This window comes from Vanessa cardui, chromosome 7, assembly GCF_905220365.1.
Source record: "Vanessa cardui chromosome 7, ilVanCard2.1, whole genome shotgun sequence".
NCBI classification, from domain to species: domain Eukaryota; kingdom Metazoa; phylum Arthropoda; class Insecta; order Lepidoptera; family Nymphalidae; genus Vanessa; species Vanessa cardui.
The window spans coordinates 13,216,367-13,243,060 of record NC_061129.1 but is presented as its reverse complement, the minus strand read 5'-3'; the positions used below and the strand labels follow the sequence as shown (position 1 = coordinate 13,243,060).

General features: G+C 33.2%; 1 protein-coding gene across 1 annotated transcript in view; it reads left to right on the top strand.

The window, feature by feature from the left end:
• The window catches only part of LOC124530892 (insulin-like growth factor-binding protein complex acid labile subunit), a 240,818-nt gene extending 215,309 nt beyond the window's left edge, over positions 1–25,509 (top strand). Inside the window, exons 6-8 of the mRNA XM_047105253.1 lie at positions 18,827–18,886; positions 21,820–23,268; positions 23,350–25,509. Coding sequence (XP_046961209.1) covers positions 18,827–18,886; positions 21,820–23,268; positions 23,350–23,832 — 1,992 coding nt within the window. The 3' untranslated portion in view covers positions 23,833–25,509. The remainder of the gene's footprint in view (positions 1–18,826; positions 18,887–21,819; positions 23,269–23,349) is intronic.
• Positions 25,510–26,694: the final 1,185 nt, after the last annotated feature.

Here is a 26,694-nt window from a genome sequence, read left to right as displayed (position 1 = left end):
ATTATTATGTCAAGCTAAAGAGTTTTTAGCGCAATACGCTAATATCGGAATCTAAATAAAACAGATTAAAAAAGTCTTTCAGTATAATTTTAGAGATTTTCTAAGAACTACGGGCAGCTATGACATAGTCTGGGATGTTAATAAATCTTTCAAAGTAAACACACTATTTACATATAAACGGAGACGATCGCAAAGTCGCCAGTTACTTTCCAGGACCACCAAAAGCCGACAAGCCATTGTTTCAAACGCGATGACACCATGATTCCAGTTTAATTTAAGTAACGGGCATATTAAAACTGTTCTATTCATTCAGAGCAATAGCTCTGGGTGGTCCGGCCACCCGGCTTCTTATCGATAACGCGCAACACTAGCGATAGCGATGCATGTAGATTTTATCGACTTAATTATAATAACTTTCTCTATCGATAACAAAATGAAATGGAAACTTAATTGTTATGGATGATAACTGCTTCGTATTTAGCTATTTAGCATACGAACATTACCCACTGTAGATATAGTATGTTGATCCAGAGGTTATGAGCAATATTAATTAAGCAAATCCATTTGATATAATCTTTAAGCCTCCTATTATGTTCTTGGAGGCATTGATCTGAGAAACATACATGACTTGACTAATATTGTTGAATAAATAAAACAAATTGTTTACGATAGGTATACGAAGATATATAATTTATATGATAGAAACAAAAATAGCTGTTTATTTTATTATTCCGCTAAATTTTCCTCGTAATAAAACTACTATATTACTACATTTAAATAGTTGACGAAACTTTAATACATATTCTTATTATTCTATTTTTAAATAATAAAAATATAAATGTATCAAACAAACAACTGTATCCTGAATCTGACTACTGAGATAATAACAAAATTATTATTATTCGATACGTACAATACAATAGCCGATTTATAATCCATTCAATTCGAAACTCGATTCGAGCACGTACAAGAATCGATTAGAGTTCGATTCGATGGCGCGGAAGAATACCAAGGCATTTCCTCGTGAAGTTATCTTAATTGCGGCTAATTGCAAGAAAAGCTCCCATTAGTGCCCTCCTCCAAAGAGTAAACGAATTAACAGACACGTAGCTGGCAAAGAGGCGTTAAATTCGTTTTAAAACAGCGCCCCGGTACAGGTGCGAAAAGCCAGCTATTAAGTGAAATTTATTAAAGCGTTCAAAAACGCAAAAAGCCCTCGATGCAGTTTTCGCGCGAAATCTAAAAAATTGCTTTGTTACGGTACGGATTAAACGTTTTCGATTATTGGCAAATGTCGTGCGGTTTTACAATTTATTTCATATATCAATGGCTCGTTCGTCATAGTTCGGTGATAAATCTTGTTTTTTTTACCAATGACAATGTTTGTTTATGGTTACGTATTGACAATGAGATGGTTTCCACGTAATGCGTATGCGTAATAAAAAGTGCTTAGTATCATAATTTTACTCATTCATGTGCATGAAGGAAGTTGTGACAGAACTATATGTTGTTAAACACGAGTATATCAGTATAATTCCATATCAGAAAAATAAGTATTTATAGTTTAGCACCTAGTAAAAAAAATCTATCAAAAATTTAAATATTTTTTCACACAGATATAGTTAATAAATTATAACATGATTTACATAAACACTTACACATACATACCAACCCGTATTTTATTTATCCCATTTACATTTCAAATACAAAAATGTCTGTTTCATCTCGAAAACATGAAATCACTTGTAACAACCTATATACCTATACACATACAGTTAAGACGGCGTGTAAATCAAAATTGCTAATCTTTTACTTGATTTCGTATGAAAAAATCAGTTCAAAGATAAAAATAAAACATTGTAGGTATGTATATTGTGTTTGATCAAAAACATAAAAGAAATATTCTCAATGGAAAAAATTACGAAATGTCCCCCGACCTTTACATTTTTTTGATTTATAGTCACAACGCTATAGGCTATTGAGAAAAAAGTTGGATAATTAATTATATTTACAAATAATCTAGGCGTGCCTTCAGGGATCTTTGTGTAAAAATTCTTTTGTTCTACTTTTATTACGATAAGCTTTTGGTGCTAACATTTTCATTCCGCGAAAACCACATCTACTGCCGCACCCAGACGGAGACCAGACACTAGGAACTGTTAAGACCAGCGGACTATGGAATAAAATTAGGCAGTGTTTTGTATGTCAAATGAACTACGTTATATTCTTCAGAATAATTTATAAAATATGTGCAGAACGAAAAAATAATAGAATATGACTGGTGGCTGTAGATACAAACGAGATCGCGTACCAAGAGCGACGGATGAAATCTGAAATTTACTAGCTTTAGGCGCGCCCTTCAAACGTCTAATCGTAACATATATTTATAAAAGGAACCCTTTCGTTTAAGTCGTACCGTAAAATCGTTCTGTTCCAATTCGATTCTTTTCGAAATTCGAAATCGATTTTATATACTATATGTACGTATCCGATGGTCTAAGCGGCCTAGCATGTTCAGAATAATTGAACGCACTACACTATTAGCCGGTAATATGAGCACTCTCTAGCGGTCAGCATTCCGAACGCAATTTTGCAAATTATCCTATCGGCGAGCGGAAAATTGACTCCGTTTTAAATAGAGAAAAACGTCGTTCCCTTCCAGACGGTTACTCGACCGTGGATATCTGAATTGAATTACGTTATTGTTCTATATAATTAGATCGATTTATTTAAATATAGAACGTACCCCGTTCTAGTCTATGACAACACTACATGAAATAATCTAATTGAAACTACGTTGGAATTTAGTTTGAATCGATGGAATTCTATTATGTGATATTGAAGATCAAAAATATACTTCATTCAAGTAGGCTCTTGCGAGGACTTTTGAGTCTACCCAATCTAATCATTATTTTATCATAATTGGTTACCATTGGTTCGGAATGTAGATTCTACCGAAAAGTATATGCGAGTTTTTTTATATGGTATTTACATACGTGAATTTAAGTTTTCGTAATTTTGTAGCATCCAATCAGAAGTGATGTTATAAACATTTTTTGTCAGACTTAGTACACAAGACAGACAAACTGACATTTGTTTTTTATAATGAAAAAATAAAATTATAGATTTGATGGACATGAGTTCAAAAAATACCTTGACTATAAATTATATAAATTGAGAAAATCCGATATACAAAGTCTGATATACATAATAAGTTAAGTCAGTATGAGTTACATATTAAATAACAAATATTTGTCCTCATATTAAAATAAAATTAATTAAAAATCTCCTCCAAGAAAGTATTCTTTACTCAAAAAGTGTAAAACAATATATTTATAAATATAATATGTGAATCGTAAACAATTTAATTAATGTATAATTTAAGTTAATATTTTCCGAGAACATTAATGAAAAATCTATTGAAAACTTGCTTGGAAAAGTCAAACAGGCGTACCCATTGAAAGTAAAAAACAAAATACGTAGGCACGATAATGTAAGCAAACTTCTTATTACAAACTCGTAAGGTCTAAATTAAGCGTGTAAATTTAAATTTATGAGTCCCATTACAAAGATAATGTAGTTCTAGATGCGATTGTATAAAACATTTAATGTAATGACACCTTCGAGGTTCATCGTAGTTTATGGTTAGGTATATTTGATTGAGCGTTGTAATTAACAAAGATCATGATGTAGTATTTCAAATAAGGAATGATTGTTAGCCCTAAATCATTTAAGTATCAACAAATAAAGAAAATCGCTATTTATAAATATAATAAATAACCTTCCTTTAAAAAGTGTAATAGTTATATAAACTAACTAGCTGTGCCCGTGAACTTGTACGCTTTTGAATTTAACAAAAAAAGATTATTGTAGCCTAAGTTACTCCTTATTATACCAGTGAAAGTCCCGTCAAAATCGGTCCAGCCGTTCCAGAGAATAGGCGGAACAAACAGATAGGTAGACACAAATTAAAGTAAAAAATGTTATTTTGGTATAAGTACCGTGTATACATACATATGCTTCGAGTAACGAAGGGCTTTTTTAATATTACAAACAGACACTCCAATTTTATTATATGTATAGATACATTTTAAATTTATGCTAGATACAAAATTAAATATTCAAACATGGCAACTAATAAAAATGTCTAAGTGTAATATTAACTATACGATGATAAAACTCGATAAAATTTTAACGAATATTTTATTTTTTATCTGTATCTTTCCAGCAATTACTTATCTGTAACAAAACTTCGCAGGGAAAATTAAGCGCGCGAAAATGGAAAACTTTCACGCGGTTTTGATGAATTGCCGCTGTTGTGAGTTTGAAAGAATGTCAGCACTTACGTTAAAAAAAGTGGCGCGAAATTACACAATTCCCTTTTAACAATATCTTAGTAAATATATTGTTATATTACTTTCATACTTCAAAACACGAATACAAGTATGATATATGTTTGGAGAAAAAAATCTGAGTTAAAAAGAACTTAAGTTCATTTTTGATTCCAATGTAAACCATGGCATTAACGAATACATTAAAAATGTATATGTGATAAAATGGCATTACTAACGACTAAAATATTATGCAAAATGTATATGTAATATAAAATAGTGAACTTCTGTTCATAGTTTCTATTCTGATTATCAAAAGTAAGTGTTATTGATATGAGTCCTTTTAACGCCAAACTACATAAATATTAGTCAGTATGTTTCGTACATAAATATAAATCGAAAATTAAATCCATCCCATTTCACTATCAAGGCGTTATCTGACCTCTAATTTAGTTTCAGAATATGTATGCATCTGGTCTGAATTAGCATTTTATCTCTTAGTCAATTTAATATTCATATATACGATGCAAGCGCATATCCAATGTTGCACGAGGAATTAATTATAACGTTGCCGGATTTAATATACCGGCTCGGTATATTTATCTCAATGGCCTTGAATTGCGTATTAAACTGGAAGGGTAATAACAGTTAAGACACATATAAATTTGTATTCCTAGCTTTTACTATAGACCATTAAATGTTACTTCAATTTCCTCTCAAACGTAACGTTAGTGAAAATTAATTCCATTCCTTAAATATAAATTAAAATAAACATTAATGACAGACGCATTCTAAAAATATACCGGCCATGTAAACGTCGAGAGTTTTCTAAGTTTAAAACCGTCGGCCATTAGAACGCGTCTTTATCCTCGGTGTAATCTTAAAAGCAACGAACGAAATCCGCCAAATCCATAGCACACTTAAGTACCTGAACGAGAACGGTAAATATTAATTTTAAAACCGCACGTACCCAGCTTATGAAGAATGGGGACGAGAGCCGAACTCGGAGAAGCGAAAACCACTAAATAACCGAATACTGACAAATATAAGCAACGATCCAAGTATTGTCTTTGCGGAATTCAGCCATTAATAACATTAACAATGCGGTTACCCATCGGCCCGGTAATTGAACGCGTTGGTCCATCTGTTATCTTGCCTTAGCCTAATGAAATTGCCTGTGCACTAATTAATTGTGTTTAGACTTGTATCCTAGCTCAAAGTTAACCTGCCATTAAACATCTCATCAAAAATTAAACACTGTTTACGTTTGATGATTAATTTTAAATGATTCGATTAGCTCTAATCATATTGACTTAACGCACCTTTGACTTAAGACGAGAAACATTAAATAAATTATATAGAATTGATTACAATAATATTTTTTTAATATCTTATAAGGTATACCGTAATTTGAACTGAGCGTCAATCTTCTAGTCATTAAGATATTACCAAAATATAACCGATAAGAATCGGCTTCCAAATTAAAAATATTCTTAAAAAAAATTTAAGTAATTTTTTTGTCATTTATATGACTGCTCTATTGGTCGAAATGAACAGTGGAAAAACGCGTGTATTATAACCGAAAAATCTTAAACACAAAGTATTATTTTAGCCTCGCATGCATGCATATTATACGAACGATCAGTTTTGTAACATGGACAGGATGATAAGTATCTTTTCTTCTGATAGTTCTGTTCTGCATTACAATAATTTTACGGAATATTCGTTTACATACGTTGAAATATTAGAAAAAAAATAGAATATATATACATACATATATAATATATACTTATAAAGAAAAGGTCCTCACAATAGACATCTGCAGCATAGGAATCCCTCGATATTATATCGGCCATTTATTGAAATTGGCTCGAATAAGGACAAACAAACGGGCAGTCTCCTACGTACTTGTGTTGATATGAATCCCGTATTCGGAGCTATTTTATATATATTTGAATGTCGAACATATATTCGGTACATCCCCCGAAGACAATTCAAATGAAAAATAAATATCGCAAAAAGATAATTTTTGACTGTATAATATCATATTGTAATGTTAACAATGACTTATAAATACAATAGAATATTACTTCTGTCGTTGACTTTTTAATTTGTATATATGTAGGCGTATAAAGATAGTAACATCGAGCTAACATGTCAACGAATTTCGCTTTTATATTTCACGTACAAATTCACCGACGGAGTTCGAATTTGTTCATACAAAATAACCCGACTGGTATCAAAGGTACGTTGGAAATATTCCAAAAAATTGTATTGTATCTAACGATCGAAAAACAAAAATTTACAATTCGTCGAATATCTATCAATACACTCTTCGTATAACATGTAGACAATCATTTTGATTGTGTTTCTATCTTCTGAATATCAAAGCAATAAATGAATGAATCAATGAATTATACTTTATCGCACACTACAAACATAATCAAAGAAAGAAAGTAATTAATAACATACATAAAAATGTAGATTAAAAGCGTTGTACAACGGGCGGACTTATGGCTAATTAGCCATCTCTTCCAGACAACGCAAACTAAAAGTAAAACGTATGATTGTCTAAAAACTTTGTAATAATTAAATACATTCTTGAACGGGAGAACTTTTTCAATCAAATGAAACGTACAACGGCATCAAGCGAGTGACGTGTTCGCAATAAATTTCATAAGGGTGGCTGTCACTGGATGCATGGAAAACGTTATTTAATAATAACTTAGCGAGGCTGTGAGCTGATGATGTGATGTTAACGGAACGTTCAATTTATACTATTTTTAATTAAATACTGGATTTGGCCTTATTAAAAGAGGCGCACGATTTTAGCGACCTTATCGATACATAGCTATCTCTTCCAGGCAACCAACGGTGTAGGTTAGGATGGCTCATAGAATATAAGGTGATCATACATGTTTAAATGTAATATTGTAATGTAATATAATTTACAAGAATACATACGTCGATATCACAATATAAAAGGCGGACAATTCCTCTTGAAAACGAAAAAATATGTAATAACTAAATAATTTCCACCCGGAGTCATAATTCCTCTTATTTTCGTTGCATCTCCTTTAACAAATGTGCCTCGGTTTTTCCTAAGAAAACTCAACGGGTCATTTCGCTCGAAGCGTTTTACAAAATTACTCATACCGCCACTATTAACCTTATTGCTTTAATAATAGGGATTATACTCCCTTGCACAATAAAGTTTTGTTTGCAAACCAAGATTCCACCTTTCCTCTGATTTCCCTAAGGTCGGAGTCAAATATTTTAAAAAATTCGCTCCGCTTCTGTATAAAAAATAAGTTTAACTCTTAAAAAATGACTTTTTCTTTGATGCGCCATTTGGTTAAGTTCTTTATTTAAAAAGTTAAACCCATGAAGTAGATTTTCCACTTAATTTATAATACTATAATAAAAGTTTAGTATTATTCTTAAATATTTTACATTTTTGTGTACAATATCAAATTTAAAACGATATGATATATTTAACGTCACAGAAATTTATTTGTGTTGGTCTAATTTATGTTAAAGAACGACGCCACCGAAATTTAGTTGTAAATATTAGACAAAAAGTAGGTTTGATTTCTTGTTTTAAAAATTATATTTGTCAATAGTCGAATAGTAAGAACACGATGATCTTAAGGGAAGGTCGCGGATTCATATTCAGACACACATTGCTGCGCACTCAGAATTTAAGATCGTATAGGATAACATTTTAAAAAACTTACAAAAACTCACAACTTTCAAACCCTATCCTCAAGTCTTCGAGTGGCAGTATCTTGTAGATAGAAACTTTACCTTTTTTTACAACTTTTAAAAAATATTTCAAACTATGTTATTCAATAAATCAGGAATAGGTTTTATATGAATGATATAAGTTTCATCAATCCAAATTTTAGGTCATAAACACAAATGAAATTTTCACAATTTCAAATATATTTACACAGTTCACAATATCTATAGATGTATATATCTCTTTACCGATTAAAATATTCACGGAATAATTTGAATATTTGAATCGTTTAAAAGATTAAATCTAAAGTCAAACCAATGAAATGGTTTTATTCACAAAGCCCAGGCATTAGAACAGTTAATACTAATCACCTAGGCTGATGTAACTGGTCAATACTGAAGAGTATTACCATTTGTGGTTTGGAGAATTAGGCGCTTGTAACATTAGCATCGAGAATGAATTACCGTGCCGTTTGCGGTGTATTGGTTATTCAAAATATTCCTCCAATAAACAAATGGGAGATATTTTGTTTTACTCTTTCCGAAACTACATACATGTTATTACCAACACTTTTGAATACGTTCGAAATTTTTATTTATTCATATATTAGTTTTAAGTCTTTCGAGGAAGAAGTTTAACATGTAATACGTCATTTGGCATACTCTACTACGGTATAGTTCATTTGCTATCTATCGTATAGCCAAATTTCATCACTAAAAAAAATGAGAGAATTTCGACCATATGCGATACATGTATCAATAACAAAATCTTATTAAACACAATATTAAAGTTTTTAAAATGTATACTCAATTTAACATTTGTTTTGAGTTACATATAAGTCATATATTGTAGGTATAACAGTTAATGTATTCATTAAATTGATGCCATAAATTAAACGTTACTTTAATATTCTTTAAGAACTCCTGCTTTATTGTAGGCATGTATACACGAGGCTTTACCGGCTAAGAAGGAAGCCATTATAATTTAGTGAATAAGTAAACAGATACGGTGTATGCTCTAAGCGTGAATTAGTCTATCCTACAATAGAACAATGAAACGTATAGTCGTCTCGTTCATGCATTTGATACACATCCAATAATACTTTAAAAATTTAAAATACATATAAAAAATAGACCAATGAAATCTCTTCGACCTCATACATTACGTATGAAGCGATTGTCATTTAAACACTGATCACCATCGAAAGTTAAGTGCTAATATAATATAATACATTCAATGTTTCAATCATGTTCTGATAATCATTGGGATAGATTAACTTGCTCGGCGGAGCAAAGCGATAGTGCCAGAAACCAACAATTCAGTATATTGATGAAATAATGCAAATATCAAATTTAATTAGAACCAATATATACTTATAAAGGATTAAACTTTTTAAATATATTACTCTCTGAGAAAACAACGGCATTATTATATGTAAAACTACATCAGATGACGTAGCGTGTCCGAGGAGATTTTTAGTATATACTATTTATATTAGCACGATTTAAATAAAGTCTGACTGTTTAACTTAGTAACAAAATTTATACTAAGTATGTATACGAGCTGAGATGGCCCAATGGTTAGAACGCGTGCATCTTAACCGATGATTGGTTCAAACCCAGGCAAGCACTACTATATATATGTGCTTAATTTGTGTTTATACTTCATCTCGTGCTCAGCGGTGAAGGAAAACATCGTGAGGAAACCTGCATGTGTCTAATGTCATCGAAATTCTGCCACATGTGCATTCCACCAACCAGCATTGGAACAGCGTGGTGGAATATGTTCCAGACCCTCTCCTTAATGGAAGAGGAGGCCTTATCCCAGCAGTGGGAAAATTACAGGCTGTTACTTTACATTTTTTACTTTTATGTAACTTTTTTATCAAGGGCGGTTAAGTGACCATTTTTTTATTTATATTCAGTAACTAGGTATTCTATAGTACAAAACTACGCCGACAATGTTGCTCAAAAATCTTCTAGCATTTATGCTTTGACTTTCTCTTTTTGTAACTCAACAAGATTATTACTTAAAGTGTCACATATCATTAGGATGTACTATATAGTTCCACAAATCCAGTGGATGATTAGCCTTACACGGCAATTTGCAATGAAAGGACGCCATCAGGCCACTTAACCCGCTCCGTATATCATTTGACCTACATGTTTCAGTCGGGTAATAAGTTCTTTTACAGAGAATAAAATTATATGTATTCTTTCAAAAAGCCTTTCGAACTTATATTTTTTTAGTAAATACTAGCCACTCGCCCCGGCTTTGCACGGGTGCATTGATACTAAATATACTACAGAATTTGTTTATTTACGACATCACATTACATACTAAAATTATCACAGTCTCTGTACTAAATTGTCAATAATATAATAATAATATTCAAAAACCTTCCTCTCGAATCACTATATTATAAAAAATCAAAATCCGTTGCGTAGTTTTATTGGGACAGATAAATCGACTTTGTTTTATGCTATGTAATGATAACTTTACTTGAGTATACAAACATAACATGTAATCACAACATATAAAATCGTTATTCAGTACAAGATTATAACAATTTTCATACAACATGTCTCAAGAAAATAGGTCCTGACAGACTGCAGGCAGGAGAATGATTCTAAAAGGGCTCCCTGAGGGAAACCCTAAAAACCGACTTATTCTATTAACCCCGCATCTGGTCACACATCTTCAAGTAAATTGAAATAACAAAGTACGTACTTTTTTTTATTCTGCAGTCCATGACAATCGCTTCCATCGCGAACGTTTCATCAGAATCTTCATCAATCAAGTTTCAAATACATTTTATGTTTTATTTTAGTAAATAATACAATGTTAATGTTATCTGCTTAAAGCGCTTTACGCGATATTCGTTAAACAGATCACGTAATAAATCGTAGTTGGTAAAGCAGAATGTTTGCTAAGCAAATCTTGCACTTGTTTTTCTTACAAGTCTCTATAGATACAGTGTGTTTTAGTAAATAATGTATATCACCGCCTAACAGCGCACATACCGTCTCGGGGGACGCTGCCCCACAGTAAGATAGAAAATACATACAATATTAGTTTGTGGTTAGAATATACTTATATATTAAGAACACGTATATTTTAGTTGAACAAAAACAATGAAATGTAATATATAGTTTCCGATAAGTGGTAAGTAACAGTAGGTAACAATTTACCACCTACCATATATTCTACCGCTGCGGAGTACAGCAGCAACTTTGTACTCTTGTTCTCTAATTTCAATTTGAAGTAAGCCAGTGTAAGTAAATGCACAAGACCATAATATTTCAGTACCCAATGATGGTGACGCACTGGTTATGTAAGAAATGGTTAATATTTCTAAAGGTGTCAATGTCTATAGGCAATGGTACCTTTACCCTTACCATCACGTGGCTCATTAAAAGCTTCGCCAATCGAGGCCATTTAAAAGAATATCGCCAGCTACAATTATTAACCAACGATTTAATCTCCGGCTACGTTGCATAATTAGCCAAGTTTTATAAAATTTACAAAATATAAAATATATGGCCTCACAAATAAACTTTGTATGGCGGTTCTGTTGAATATAGATTTATCTCTTTCTGGCAGCATTGCTCATGCCTGAACATAATAATAGTAAACTTGTGTAACCTTTGTTGAAGTTTCAATCTAGATAAACAAGTAAACAGAACTTACCTCTTTATAATATTAGTAATAATGTATGTGAAAGCGTGTCCAAGCGACCAAGCCTCAGGATTCGTTCAGCGTCCCGGCGGGACGCAGCTGAAGCATTACTCGTTCAACCACCTCACGTAGTGACACTACCCAGATCAATACAAACACGTAATTAACTTATATGACAAACGTTGTATATGTAATATATATAAGGAAATATTAAAATTATAATTGAAAAAAAAATAATTCAATCTCTTTAAAAAATATATAATATAATCTATATAAACACACTTACATGTATATCTAGATGTAGATACGTGATTCGCTAATTCTTTATATCATTTCAGTAATATACCATGCTAATACTACCTAATGTTATTATTTTTTTTATCATAAATTGAACTCTAGATTAAATATAAAGTTATAATATTATAGCTCGTTGTCGCTCACTCAAATGTATGGTGATAAAAGTATTTTTGTGTCCATCGTTTTTTTCAACAAATTTATCTAGTTCACGATCCAGTGTAAAAAATATAAATAAAAATCTAAAATACAGATATTTCAATTTTATGGTGTTCAATACTTTCAGTCTGAAATTTCTTTCACTATTGCATATTTAAAAAGTACTCATGGTAACTTATAAAAAAAAAAGTAAATAAATACCAGCTACGCAGGAACTACGAGTATGTTAACTGCTGAGCCCGCGTCTTTGTTCGAGTGGTCGTTGAAGTAACAGGCTCTTAATTTTAGGTATTATCAGGGAACAAGTATCCTGTATATTCGACCTGAGCCTAATAGTCATATATAATATATAACCATGGATGTCTTTTAAATTTAATACGATGAATTTTTTCAATTGACAGAGTATGCAAATACAGACAAATAATGTTTTTCGAAAATATATTATAATATTACAGAAACAAAAATCTTGTTCCGATTTTATTAAATGTGTAAAAGATAAGAAAATTGTATTATTATTATTATGTGTGATCAAAATGCAAGTCGACTTGTTTTTAACAAGGCGCAGGGGATGTCGCCCTAACACTTGGTAATCACTTAAGACCCTCCGAATAGGGATACGTGGAAAATGTAAATAGGTCGTGAAAAAGAAAATATGTATGAAAACATGTTTTCAGTTAACAAGAAAAACAATGATTGTGAAAAATAAAAAAAAATAAAGAATTGCATTTTTTTTGGTCTACCGTCGTTTAAATTCAATCAAATCCAATCTTTAGGAAAAAATGTCATAGAATATACGTGTGAACTTACGAAAAAATAAGCAAATGCATGTGATATGCATTGAGGAAAACAAGACAACACAATAGATGTTTGTTTTTTCGTCTTGTCTTGCCACTCAAATGCATACTAACCGTACCTTTTTTGGTGAGCAATTGACCCTCCGAACAACTCGACGGGAACTATCATTCCAACTGTCTCAAGCAAGTTTTCTTTGAGAAATTCGAGCGAAAATCGACGCGAAACAATTAAGTTCGAAAAGGGGATTAAACACAATTAAAAGTTGCCAAATTTTAAACGTTTCAAAGTATTCATTTGTACGTTTTCCTGTCGAAATCAAGGGACCCTTTGGGAATAAGAAGTCACTAAAAATCCCCAATAGCTTTATGTTAATTTCTTTTCGTCTACGACTACAAGCGTATTAATTTAATTGGAGTTAACATTATGTTGTTGCTAAAACGAATGCCCAACGGTCTAATTTAGATTATGTATATTCGAGTCGAATCTCACCTGTGAAATCGTTCTTGTCAACCGTCGACAACTAAACACTTTATTGTTCATATAGAAATATCATACTTAGAAAACTAAGTTATAAAATAATTGATTTGATACAAAAACTCCTTGAATTATAATAAGATAATAATGTAGTTATTAAAAGTAATTGACAGTGTCAGAATGATGTAAACATTATTATTTTCATCCGAGCTATAATGACATTTTACCGAGGACATAGACGTACCTACACACGCCTCACAATTTCTTATCGGATAAGCTCCTTATAGAATTTTCTTCCAACGAATTTTGCGATAGAATCTATGTTACTTTCGTACAAATTTTATAAAAATTTGATATTTTATTTAGATAAATAAGTAGTGCAACATTATTCTAAAAAGTTTACAAATTAAATACTCGTTAATGTTCTGACCAATGTTTCGTCTCCTCCGTCTCGTCTCCAGCTGGAGATCTATCCATCACAAAACTACGCTGAAATCGATCATGAAATCCCTAATTACCCACTTGCAAACCAATATTTTTTACGAATCTATTAAATAATGCTCAAGAGAAATATCAGCTTGCACTGTCACAGAAAACTATTAACAATTTTATAAGATCCAGGCAGCTAAAAGATGACAGCGTTTCCAACAAAAGAAAACATTCGCATTTAATCTACTTAAGTATCAGCATTAATGTTTCTATTACGTCTATTTTGTGATATTAATTTATTTATTACAAGATGACTTAAACAGAAACGTACAAAGCTTCTTCAAATTAATTTCGCATAAGCTTAAGAACACTAATTACATCTCCTTATAAACGCAAGACTGTATTTGACGAACATACAATGTATAAAACTCTGCCTTGTCATAATGTAATTACCCTTTGAAATAGTAAAACAAGCAGTGTAACTTTGTTATGAGTTTTTCGCTAAAGTTAGGGTTAACTTACACCCTTGGGCATAAACTTGGCAGACAATGGACAATCTGCGCGCACGCACAAAGTTTTAACGCTAAAAGCCCTTTGTTTCGAACAAAGTAGCTCACTAAGTCATACAGTAACAGTACGCGGTTGTTATTCTCATGGGATAAGATGTAGGTTGGTACATGTTTGCAGGAAATAGTGCAGTTTTATTGAGATTCTGATAAGAAAAAAATGTTTATGTATTATTTTGAGAATATTAAACGAAAAGCTTAATCCTAAAATATATTGTTATCGCTTGCGCTTATAATTCGCATCAGCTCAGGAGCGTCGCTAGGGGCAATCTCACTAGGCTTCTTATCCGTGCCCTAGTACTTCCAGCGGCGGCGTGACGCAAGGTTATTTACGCGCACGCCGCCCCTAAGCCCCTATTTATTCCCAGCAATGTATCTGAAAATTAGGGATCACATCCAACCGGGGATTCGGGGTTAATTTGCGGTATACTCGCAACGAAAACGCGAATGGCGATAAAGTAAGAACAATGTTGATACGTCACGTGATTCCGTGATTACGTGCAAATATTTCTGCTTTGTTTCAAGGATATAATAGGTTATTTCGACGATAAGTTTCACGTGTAGCCATGAGATAGGTGTCTGATATAGCGAAACAATTTCCTCTATTTCCTTGACGCTGAGATGAGAAAAATTTGGTTCGTTTTCGCATCGGAATTAAGATCGCTTTAGCGTGAACACGAAACTAACTAGAATATACGCAGATAGCGGTTATTTGCAACACTATAATATTTTGCATTCATGGCTATTTACTTCTTTATTTTTTCTATGGAACGCATTTCAAACTTTTGACGACCTCCGTGGTCGATTTGTGCACACCGGTTTTCATGGGTACGACACTCCCGGGTTCGATTCCCGGTAGAGTCGATGTTGAAAAAGTTAAATAGGTTTAATTGTCTTGGGTCTGGGTGTTTGTGTTACCGTCGTCCGATTTTCCATAACACAAGAGCTTTAGCTACTTACATTGGGATCACAGTAATGTATGCGGTGTTTTCCAATATTTATATTTATTTATTAACAAAAAATACAGTCATATAGTCAATTTCGAAATAAATAACGTAAGAAAGGTAATATTTCGGATATCCATTCGTTATAGTTTATATCATTACCTATAAGTAAGACCATAAAAAACTCCGTTGATTCGGGCTGCCCTCAGGGCAGCCCAGAACTTATTTTATATGACGCCGACGTAACCCAGGGAGTTTTTAGCGTATTAGGCTTACCGGCTCCGCTTATAACCGTAAAAAGGTTTACGTTTTCGTACTCTACAGATCAAAAAAATTATATGAAACAATTTTATTCAACCTGTAGCATAAAATTTCTAAAAGGGTTTTTGTAAATTATACGTATATTCTAAATGTCTAAATATTACGTCGGCCTAGTCGGTTAACTTGAAGTATCGGCCTGTAAATGTCCCACTGCTGGGCTAAGGCCTCCTTTCTCTTTTGTGGAGAAACTTTGGAGTTTATTCCACCACGCTGCTCGAATTCGTATCGGTGGCCATCTATCAGAATTTCATTGAAATTAAGTACATACAGGTTTCCTTACTATCAACACAAATTAACCAAATGATAATTCAATGTAGCTAACCAGGGTTTGAACGTGCAATTATCAGTTAAGATGAACACGTTACAACCACTGAGCTACCTCAGCTTTATACTTATTGAACCATAATTATTATTTAGACATTTCTTTTTAATTTAAATTCGAATTCTTCAGCTGCGTTTTCGCAGTATTAATATTCACAGGGAAGTTGGAAATTTATAAATAAAGGTCATTACGGAGTAAATTTCTGTCGCGAGGTTGTTTTAAAAAATGTGCCGTCTGTAACGAGAGCAGTGCAATTAGCGTTCTTAAAAAAATAATGAGTTTTGCGCTGTTTTAACATTCAGGAAATTTCATTGCTACCCATTATTTTTCCCCGATTACAGCGTGAAAAAAGAAGATTATGAGTATGATGGATATTTGTTTGGTTTGAATCGTTAAATTATTTTGAAACAATAAGTATCACAAAGATATCTTATACAAACACAAATATATTGTTTCTGCGCTTTTAGTACTTACTCAATACAACTGGTGCCGAACGTGAAGCATTAATTGAAACTACAGTTTCGCCAGACAAACGGACATAATATATCGTATTGACACAGCGTCCGGGGCCTGGCCCGGGGCGAAATCTTTGTCCTGTCGACCTGGCTCACATACGGCCAAGGCAAACCCTTTTAGACGCTATGTACGTGTGTGTAATATTAATAGAAACATTAAATCGAGTATTCCTTGAAAGCTACTGAAAGGTCGTACCTATAATAAAGAAAAAAATCGATGTCTTCTAGATCAAAATATTACAAGGGATTTCAATTAAACTTCTTAGATTGAAATATTGTAGTAATTAGATATTCATATTTTTCATATCAATTTTCTCTTTCGTTATAATCCTCAGTCATTAATATCCCGCTTCTGGGCTGAGACCTTCTCTTCTCTTAAAAGTAGATTTACTGAGGTTATTTCACCACGCTGATCGAAAGTGGCACACTTTTTTGATACATGTAGGTTTGTTCGCGATTTTTCCTTCTCCCCCAAGTACGAGACTAACGATTACACACGGCAAGTAGTGTTTGCCTGGGCTCACCGCAATCTGCGAAAACGATTCGTGTGTTCTAACTGCTGGTTTATCTCGCTCACAAAGGAAAATTGATCCAGTATTCACTCGGCATTTGTTTACAACAACTTGACAAATGTCGCAGTGACTCGAGGAAAATATATTTTTTTTTACAATGAACCCATCATTGTTTCAAGAAATTGGCGACATTTCTCGAATTTTCGCTTTACAAAATTTTCGCTCCAGTAAAGGCAAAAGCGTGGAGTTTTTAGCGAAACTAGCATCGTCATTACCAGCTTTTTGTTTCGCATTTGTAAATACCGTCTGTTAGGAATACCAGAGCGTTGTGACATCGCAAATTACTTTTGGGGGAAATTTTGCGTCGTTACGACCGCGTTTGGTCGCCGGCCGGCCGCAAACAAACCGACTACTAAAACTTTCTGACTGAAAGTTGTTTGGTGAAATTCAACAGCGTCACTTTGCACTATACAATAGCATTCAAACGTTTTCGACTTTAAGTAACTTGTTTTTAACTCTAAATGCTGTCCTGAATTTAAAGAAGATGTCCTTATTCAATTAATTTATTACTAAACGCTCGAGATGTACGGAGATAGCTTTTAATATATCCTTTGAGATTTCATGAACCGTTTAGTTAGAAAAATATGAATTGAAAAGTACAAACAACCGCAATATGCACAAACGAATACTTCTAAGCCTTAGAAAATGGAAAGGAATTAAAACAAAGAAAAGTTAACAAATGATTTCATAATATCCTCGCTTGAAGCGACTTTAAACCGTAAGCATATGAATCTAACGGCAAGTTTTGCTTGAAAGTGATGATAATGTCTAATGCTCCCTGGTTTGCTCAGTGCCCGGTTATTAGGAACTGTCGAGGTAATGAAATTATTATAAACGTTCCCTCGTAGTAACGGCATAATCGCCTCTTCGCTAGGAAAACTACACGTGCCAGCTGATACAAGCGAAACGGTGTCTGTCTGTAAAATGAACTTTAATCATTTCTTCCGAGAAACAGCAAAATGTAACAAAAATATATACATATCTGGCACAATTCAAGTGCATAGTATGTTATTAGCTAAACGTATTTAATTGTGATATGAAGTACCTCAATCGAATTTGATTTCATATATGTACATACTAGGTACTAGTTTTCGCCCGGCTTCTTTGGTTTTTTAGAGATTGGTTGACAACAGTCGGGTATAAAAGTGAAGTTCTTTGAGGTTCTCGTTTTTCAGTGGTTTGTCTGTGAGTCTGAGAGGAGTCTGAGAGTGTTAGCATTTGACGATGATGAAGATGATTAGACGTTGGCATTTGTAATAATAGCAGGTAATAATACTCAATGTAATAAAAAAAAATCACTTTTTATGCGACTTACAATAATTTAGTTAGGATATAACATTTCGAAACTTATTAAAGATATGCACTGGTCAATATTTATTTAACTCAGTTATCTAAAACAAATTTTATTTTCTATAGTGTTTAGGAAGAGCATAGTACATGTATATATAGTAGCCAACTAAACAATGATAAATATTTAAATCGAAAAGCAAAGCCAGGACAATGTCCGAGTAACAGGAATAATGGGATATCTACATTTTTTATTAGACATCCTTTTAAAGTTGCTGCGAGCAAATTACACACATGGCAGGCAGGCATTGACAATTCAAACACGAAGGCTATAATTTGTGTAATTGAAATTATCCAGTACAAGTGCACTCATTAATGTTACTTTATGCTTTTACAGATGGCGCCTCACCGCTCCGGGAGCCGGTCCGCGGCTTACGTCACATTCAACACTATTATGGTAAGTTAATTGTTCATTTACTAATTGAAATTAAATTATTTTAATTGAAATTAAATTATTTTATTCACTTAAATTCCATTATTAATTTACGTTTTGCAATGTTTTTTCAATCTTTCATCCATTAGTGTATATTCCATAGAGGATAGGCGCACTACACATAACAATCATAACATACGCGATCCTAAAAGTCCTCACGATTTGACGCACCAGAAAGAAGAGAAATTTCATTTGAACACAAACTATAACCAAAAAGTCAAGGTGTGCAATAGAGCCTTATTGCTTTTAGCAATCTATCCCAGGATATATGGTAGCTATACCGGCTTATACCATGATTACAACCGCATTCGCACACACCATTTGTCTATTTACGTCGACAAATCACGCGGACAATTAACAGTTCCGATTAAACGGCGCGGAGTTGCCGCACAGTTGCATGCACGCTGAGGTACAAAATCTGCATAATGCCACTCATTTCGCGAGCGTTTGTCGCCGCCAAATGAAGCGCGGAAATCCGCCATTCCCATCGGCCAGCCTAACTTGGCCTCCGTCTTTGTGACCACTATAAACACAATAAATACCATCCGAATGTGGACGCTCTGCAGCGATGCAAGCTGATGCAAATATTCGCAAAACGTACCGCCTGTAATAGCGCGTGAAACTGTGGTTGTACGCTCCGCTCGCTCGGTTTTTATTTTTCATATCGATCAATGGATGTATGACTTTAAAAATTGAATTTGTTTCCTACGTTACATTTCTAGTTAATAAAATAAATTGAATAAATATTGACTTCTAACATTCCATTACATTTTACTCATAGTTCTACGTAATTTGCTAGTGGGTAATAGCTGTTTATTTATCTAAATGAATTTCATAAGAATTGTAAATAATATAGAAAACAGTATTTTCTCAGAAACACATTTTTTAGTTTATTTCCTGAAAATCTCATATTCTTGTCAATGATACAAATCTGTAACTCAAATACAATCAATACGCGTTTAAATACATTATGTTCTCAAACGCTACGCCGTCAAATCATATTTGGTGTATAATTAAAAATTAAGTCCTTGCGTCGTTATTAACCAACGACCAATTATAGCTCATTCATTATAAATTCCGCTTGTAAATTTTCCTATCTACGTTAATATTATGGGGCTAAATTTTACTTATCCGGGATCCCCAGCTCCTTTCCACATTCGACCGAGTTTTTTTCATTCGCTATGCGCCGAACACACTTGGCTAAGTTTTTTCACCCGCTAAGCTCCGTTGCCACAATTATGTGATTTGCATAGCTATCACACCCCGTGGTATTTCACGGTACGCTATAAACACCGACCGACTTTATTTTTACGCCTTTTTTGTGGTGTACCCTATAAAAACATGATTGCTTTCTGCTACTGTTTCTATGTTAATAAGCATAAAAAAAACTAAAATAATTTGACCTTGATATTTATTATCTATATTTCTTTTATCGTTTACAATGTCAAATAAATAATCAATCATTACTTATAATAATATATCAGAATATGCAGTGAAAAGTAGTTTAATCCCAGATGAATCCAATTAATTATTATTATGACACTGCTATAACTTTAATGGATAATTAAAATGTACGCAATATGTTGTTTTAAGATATATCTTATTGTTTCTTTTTGCGCTAGTGATAAAGGCAAATGTAATAAAATTATAGTGACATTATCTTGGTATAAGGTCACGCAATAGTGATAGAGACGCTTGCAAAAAATATATATTTAAAATTGACCAACCGCCGGCGTCAAATTCGGCCGATACAAACCTATAACGTTGGATCGACGTTTTTAAAAAAAACAGCGTAGCATTTACAAAACAAGACAAAATCTGTGCACAACGCGTCGGACGTAGCCGTTTATTGGATTTTAGCGGAAATTTCACCGGGACAGCGCAAAACGTACAGCACTGTTTGCGAATGACCTGCATATCGAGTTTTGATTATGATTTGTACCAGTAAAGCCGGTCTGAAAGCCGGACGTGCTACAATTCGATACTCGTAATACATGCATTAATACTCCTTTGTTTCACAAAACTTGTTCGAATGGAAACAAACGGTATCTGCGGAACTTTTTGTAATACAATACACAAGTCACTGCAGCCACTTCGATGAGAACTTTCAATCGTTGAGCGATCATTTTATTTTCTATATGAATGAAGTAAATACTCAGACTTATTTTGTAAGTAAAATTTAATTTAAATTTAAATAATTCTCCGTCTGTTGCAAAAATCTGATTACTTTCTGTCATGAATTTTAATATTGTTTCATTCGACAAAGATACTGTTGATGTTGCATCTACGAGAAATCGCATCGTAACAGAATTAAAGTCCTCCGCGAAACTCAAGCTGAATCTCAGCCTCGCTCGGATCTCGTTGCTAATTGTTGGAAAGGGGAAACGTAATAAAAGTGCTAGTCTTTGAAGCAAAGAAGCTGCCCCGGGCGCCTCGCCGAAGCGCATTTTAATAAATTAAAACTGCGCAAAATTCCTATTCCAATATCATTCCATTTCTACTCGTACTTTTTGCTCTCTCCTCGACGAACCTTGCTCGCCTTACATTGATTTCGTTTTATTTTATAACAGAGTGGCTATCAATTCATCTAATACATTGCTCCCTTCTATCAAAAAGATCACGGTGCTCTGAGAAAAAGGATAATTTAAAAATTTCTGTACATATTTTTCTCATAAAGGTATCTTTTCAATAGCATGAGAAGTATCTTAAAACATTTTACCGATTTACATATTTATTCCCTACATATTTTTTATTATAAAAATGACCTTGTCTTCATTGACCCCTAATAAAACGTATGAATATGACACTTATGTAAAACTATGTAAAGCTGTTTTAAATGTCAAATTATTTTAAAATTTAAGCAATAGTCACATAATTTTTTATTTCCTTAATTACAGATTCTTCTTGTATGTTTGGAGCTGGCGTGGTTGGGCGGTGCCTCAGCCCTCGCAAACTGTCCCGGCGGCTGCAGCTGCAACGACGACACGCTCGTCGTGGTCTGTGAGGAGAGTCGTCTTGACGTTCTCCCCATCGCCCTTAACCCCTCCATACAAAGACTTATCATCCGGAACAATAAAATAAAAACAATCGACAGCTCCATGCAGTTCTATGCAGAATTGCAACACCTAGACCTCTCACAGAATCACCTGGTCAACATACCGACAAAAAGCTTTTCATATCAAAAGAAATTACAAGAGTTGCACCTGAACCATAATAAAATATCTTCGGTGTCTAACAAGACTTTCCAAGGACTAAACTCATTGACTGTACTCAATTTAAAACGTAATTTTTTGGAAGAACTTACAAATGGAGTATTTGCGACTTTGCCTCGACTGGAAGAGCTAAACCTAGGACAGAATAGGATATCGAGGATTGAGCCAAGAGCTTTTGCTGGGCTTTCGGCCTTAAGAATTCTCTATTTGGATGATAATCAGTTGAGCTCTGTGCCTACAACTTCTTTTAGCCTTTTAGGAAGTCTTGCAGAATTACATGTGGGCTTAAATGCTTTTTCCTTTTTGCCCGATGATGCTTTCGCTGGCCTGAATAGATTAGCGGTCTTAGACTTAAATGGAGCTGGACTCTTTAACATAAGTGACAATGCATTCAGAGGTCTCCCAGGGTTAAGGAGTCTTAATCTTTTTGGAAACCGATTAAGTGTTGTGTCCACGCAACAACTTTCTGGGTTGACTAGATTAGAAGAATTATATATAGGTCAAAATGATTTTATTGTCTTAGAAAGCCACTCCTTTAAAGGACTGAAAAATCTGAAACTTCTTGATATAACTGGCGCAACCCAACTTGAACGGGTCGAAAAAGGTGCCTTCGAAGATAATATAAACTTAGAAAATATCGTCTTAACCAATAATAAAAAATTGTCTACCATTGAAGATTGCGCACTTTTGGGGCTGCCAAAGTTACGACATGTTTCACTGAGAGATAATGCTATCATATCACTGAGCGAGACCGTCTTTATTGGTAAAGAACTAAAGCAACTTGACTTAACCGATAATCCAATTTTCTGTGACTGTCAGCTATTGTGGCTTCAGCAACTACTGAACGAAAAGAGCAATTTCACTCAGATCCAGTGCGCTAGCCCAGAACATTTAAAAGATAAATATCTACGAGCACTAAGCGCTGATGATTTAGGTTGCGTTTTGCATGACTCCAGACAGCAAACTATTATTTGTATCATAGTGGTCGCCTGCGTAGCTGTAATTGCAACTCTAGTTTTATTATTGTACAGATATCGTAAAAGCATGCAGGAAAAGCTAAAAGATTATAAATGGAATAAAGGACGTAAAAATCTAGAATATCATAAGCCAATCTCCACTGAGGAGGATTGCATAGTGCGGGGCATCCACCCATCGCAGTACCCTGCGCCGCCGCACACTCCCGGCCTCAGGCCAATTCCGGTTACGGAACTGTAGCTAGAGCTTTACGCCTCCCCGAGCGTGTTTTTCATGTCAGGCGGCCAGGGCTCTGCGAGACGGCCGCAACGCTCGGGAGGAGGCGGCACGATGCCCGCCAACGGGTTTACTTATATCGGAGGCGATGGACGTCATCAGCACCAACCCCTTACCCTCAACAACGGAGCACCCGTTCACCACCTAAATAATGGTTCCCTACGCTCCTTACCGGACAAGAAAAACAACCGTAATGGTGTCGTTTGCCATCCAGAAAATTTTCAACGAAACCTCGATACCCGGTACTCGAGGAAACAAGAGAATGGCTACATGCGCAATTCAGAAACCGTAATAGGTTTTCCAAGAGACCGAGAGAGGGACAGGGATTATGAGCGAGAAGTCCCGGACTACAGTGAGCCAGAGTACTCCATAATCCCGGAAGCAGGGTACGGCCACGCTGAGGACTTCCCGCGTTCCTGCAGCCACTCAAATACCTTCAACTGTTGAGTGCTAACTGCGAACTCTTTCAACTATTTGTGATCTTGTAATACTAGCAATAAATCTTCATTCCATTATTTTTTCCTATGGACGGACTTTTTTGTGATGGACGTAGTGCTCTAGGACATTAGTGTTTCGGGTCCGGTGTACGTTTGACCAGCGAGAACTATCCTATATCGTATTCGATTTAAGAGAGTACCTTATTTGTAAATTATAAAATTAAGTAGTTATGGATCTATTTTTCAATGAGATGTGAAGAGTGGAGCGTTAGAAAGTTTGACTTTCTTATGTAAGGTTGACTCGTATCATCGTGCTGCTTTATAAAAGTTATAATCATTATCAAATCGTGTGATATCACATAACGTCGAGCATACAGTTTAAACATTTTTGTCATAAGTGTACCACAACGAAACGACCATAACATTATGATGATGCGAAACGACCACAATTCGTACAATGTACAGGCTAGTCGAGATAAGTTTAATCGTGGGAGACTCGGAAGATCTCTCCTCGAATATGATTCTTCATCATGAACCTTGTGATTCATTTTATCTTCTACCAGTGAGGTGGAATTTGTATTTGATTTTGTACAAAAACCATTCCATAAGAAATCTTTTTTAAAGTCTAATTTTAATTATAGGTGACTAAATTAAGTGTGCATTAAATAAGACACCAATATAAGAGAAATATTAGTAAGTAATGAATGTAAATATATTTATATTATATTGAGATATTTATAAAATTTAATACGATCTTGCTCTTCTAAAATTATCATCAAATTATTTCTAAATACCCGACAGTGTATTATTTGCTATGAACTTAATATCAAGTAGGTAATATCTTGCGTATGAGATTCCATAATTTTGTCACTAAATATTGTTACATACTTACAATTATGTACACTAAATTCTTATTACGTAGGTACGAAGCACTTTTTCCAAATCGTCACTCTAACATTAATGCTCAATTGTTTTTAAAAACAATTTAATTTGTTTTAGTAACCTTTATATTAAGATGTTAGAGAATGCAATATAAATTATGTAAGTCGCTTTTTGTTTTATAATTGATGAGAGTTGATCATCAGTCGAGAAAAAAAGCATTATTTTAAACTGGTTCCAGACTTACGATATACTTTCGTATATTGAACAAAAATGATTTTCAATGATGAGATCACTAAGAACTTATCTGCTAAACCTCGACTAATGAGAACTTTCATCGGTGCAATTCTGTTCACATCCTTATATCTATCTGGTAATTCCATTCATCCTTATCGTATTTGAACTATTGATATTAATATTCAATATTATAAAAATTAAATTTATAATCCATAAGGTTCACTTTTAGAAACATTCTCCATTGAATTAAAGTTTTTAATAAACCAATCCATAAACATACTTGATATATTTGTGTTTGAAAATAAATTTATTTTGTTTGTTATGTAATACCTCCCAGTTAATTGAATTTTAATATTTTCTTTGTAGATACCTATGGAGAAATTTAAGACTAAATATATGGGCATGTGTTTAGTGCCTAGTAAATGCCTAAAAAGTATACAAAAATGATGAATACATATGAGAAATTGTGATTAGGATATTCACGACATTATAATAGATCATCGATCATTTCTGTATTTTATTGTAGCAATTACCTACATACAAACTCGATAAATATAACATACCTCAAATATTTTGCATTTTATTTTTAATATCCCTGCTTACAAAAAACAACTGAATTTAACTATGATAAAATTAAAATGAATATAAAGTATACATTATGTTATAGTAAAGTAAAATAGGTAACTACCTATAATACAAAATTCTATACTATGTTTGGTAACCCTAAATTAGAGTTCCAACAAATTTGTCTCATTATCATTATACAAAAAGACAATGACAAAACAGTTAGGTAAGTAAAATTTTTAATAGTTGGTTAACATTTTTATTTAATTTGATAGTTCTTGATAAACTAAATGTTATTAATAATATAATTGGAAATTAAAATAACAAAATATTTTTAGCAACAATTAAACTAATTTCAAGCAAAAAAGAATATTTTTTTAAGAATTTAAATAAATATGTTTTTCTTTTTTTAAATTATAACAATATTTTATCAATATCTCTGAAGTTAACCATACAACATGTAATGTAAAATTCAACATTAAAAAGAATATTTCCTTTCATCAATAAACCACTTCTGCGAGAAGAAACATAAATCAGAATAACCTTATAAAATAAAATAGTGTTAAATGATATCAAATATCAATATAACTTTTTTTGACGTTCCTGGTGTTTTCTAAGTGACCATCTATCTCAAATAGTGAAACCTTAAATATAAAACATGAATATGATTGAATCAGCTATTTAAATTTAATAAACGTTTATACATAATAACGAAATCTAAATTTACTTTGCTTTCTTTAAATGACAACCGCAAAAACTAGTTTACAGAGACTATAATTATTTTAGTTCTTCCAATAGTCAAAGTAATATAAACTAGTGTAGATGTAGACCTGAAGTTACCACTCTTAAAGATAAGGGACTGAGAAGCATTGACTAATTAAATTTCCACAGACTTGTGTTATCATGAAAAGTTTACATTTATGTATAAATTAATTTAACAAAATATTAAAAGTCTATTGTTAAAGGCAGCTCAGGTCAGTCGTATTTAATTTTGTTTTTATTATTATTATTAGTATCTGATTTGTTAAGCATATTTTCTTTTATTATTCCATCCAATCCTATGAAGGAAAATGCAAAGCTCCAATACACGCAATTCCTCCAAGAATGGATATTCTAGCAGTGATGGCGAACTTGGAAAGCTTCTCCGTCCATTTTCTTTAAAGAAACACGAACTTAAAAATTACATTTGCTT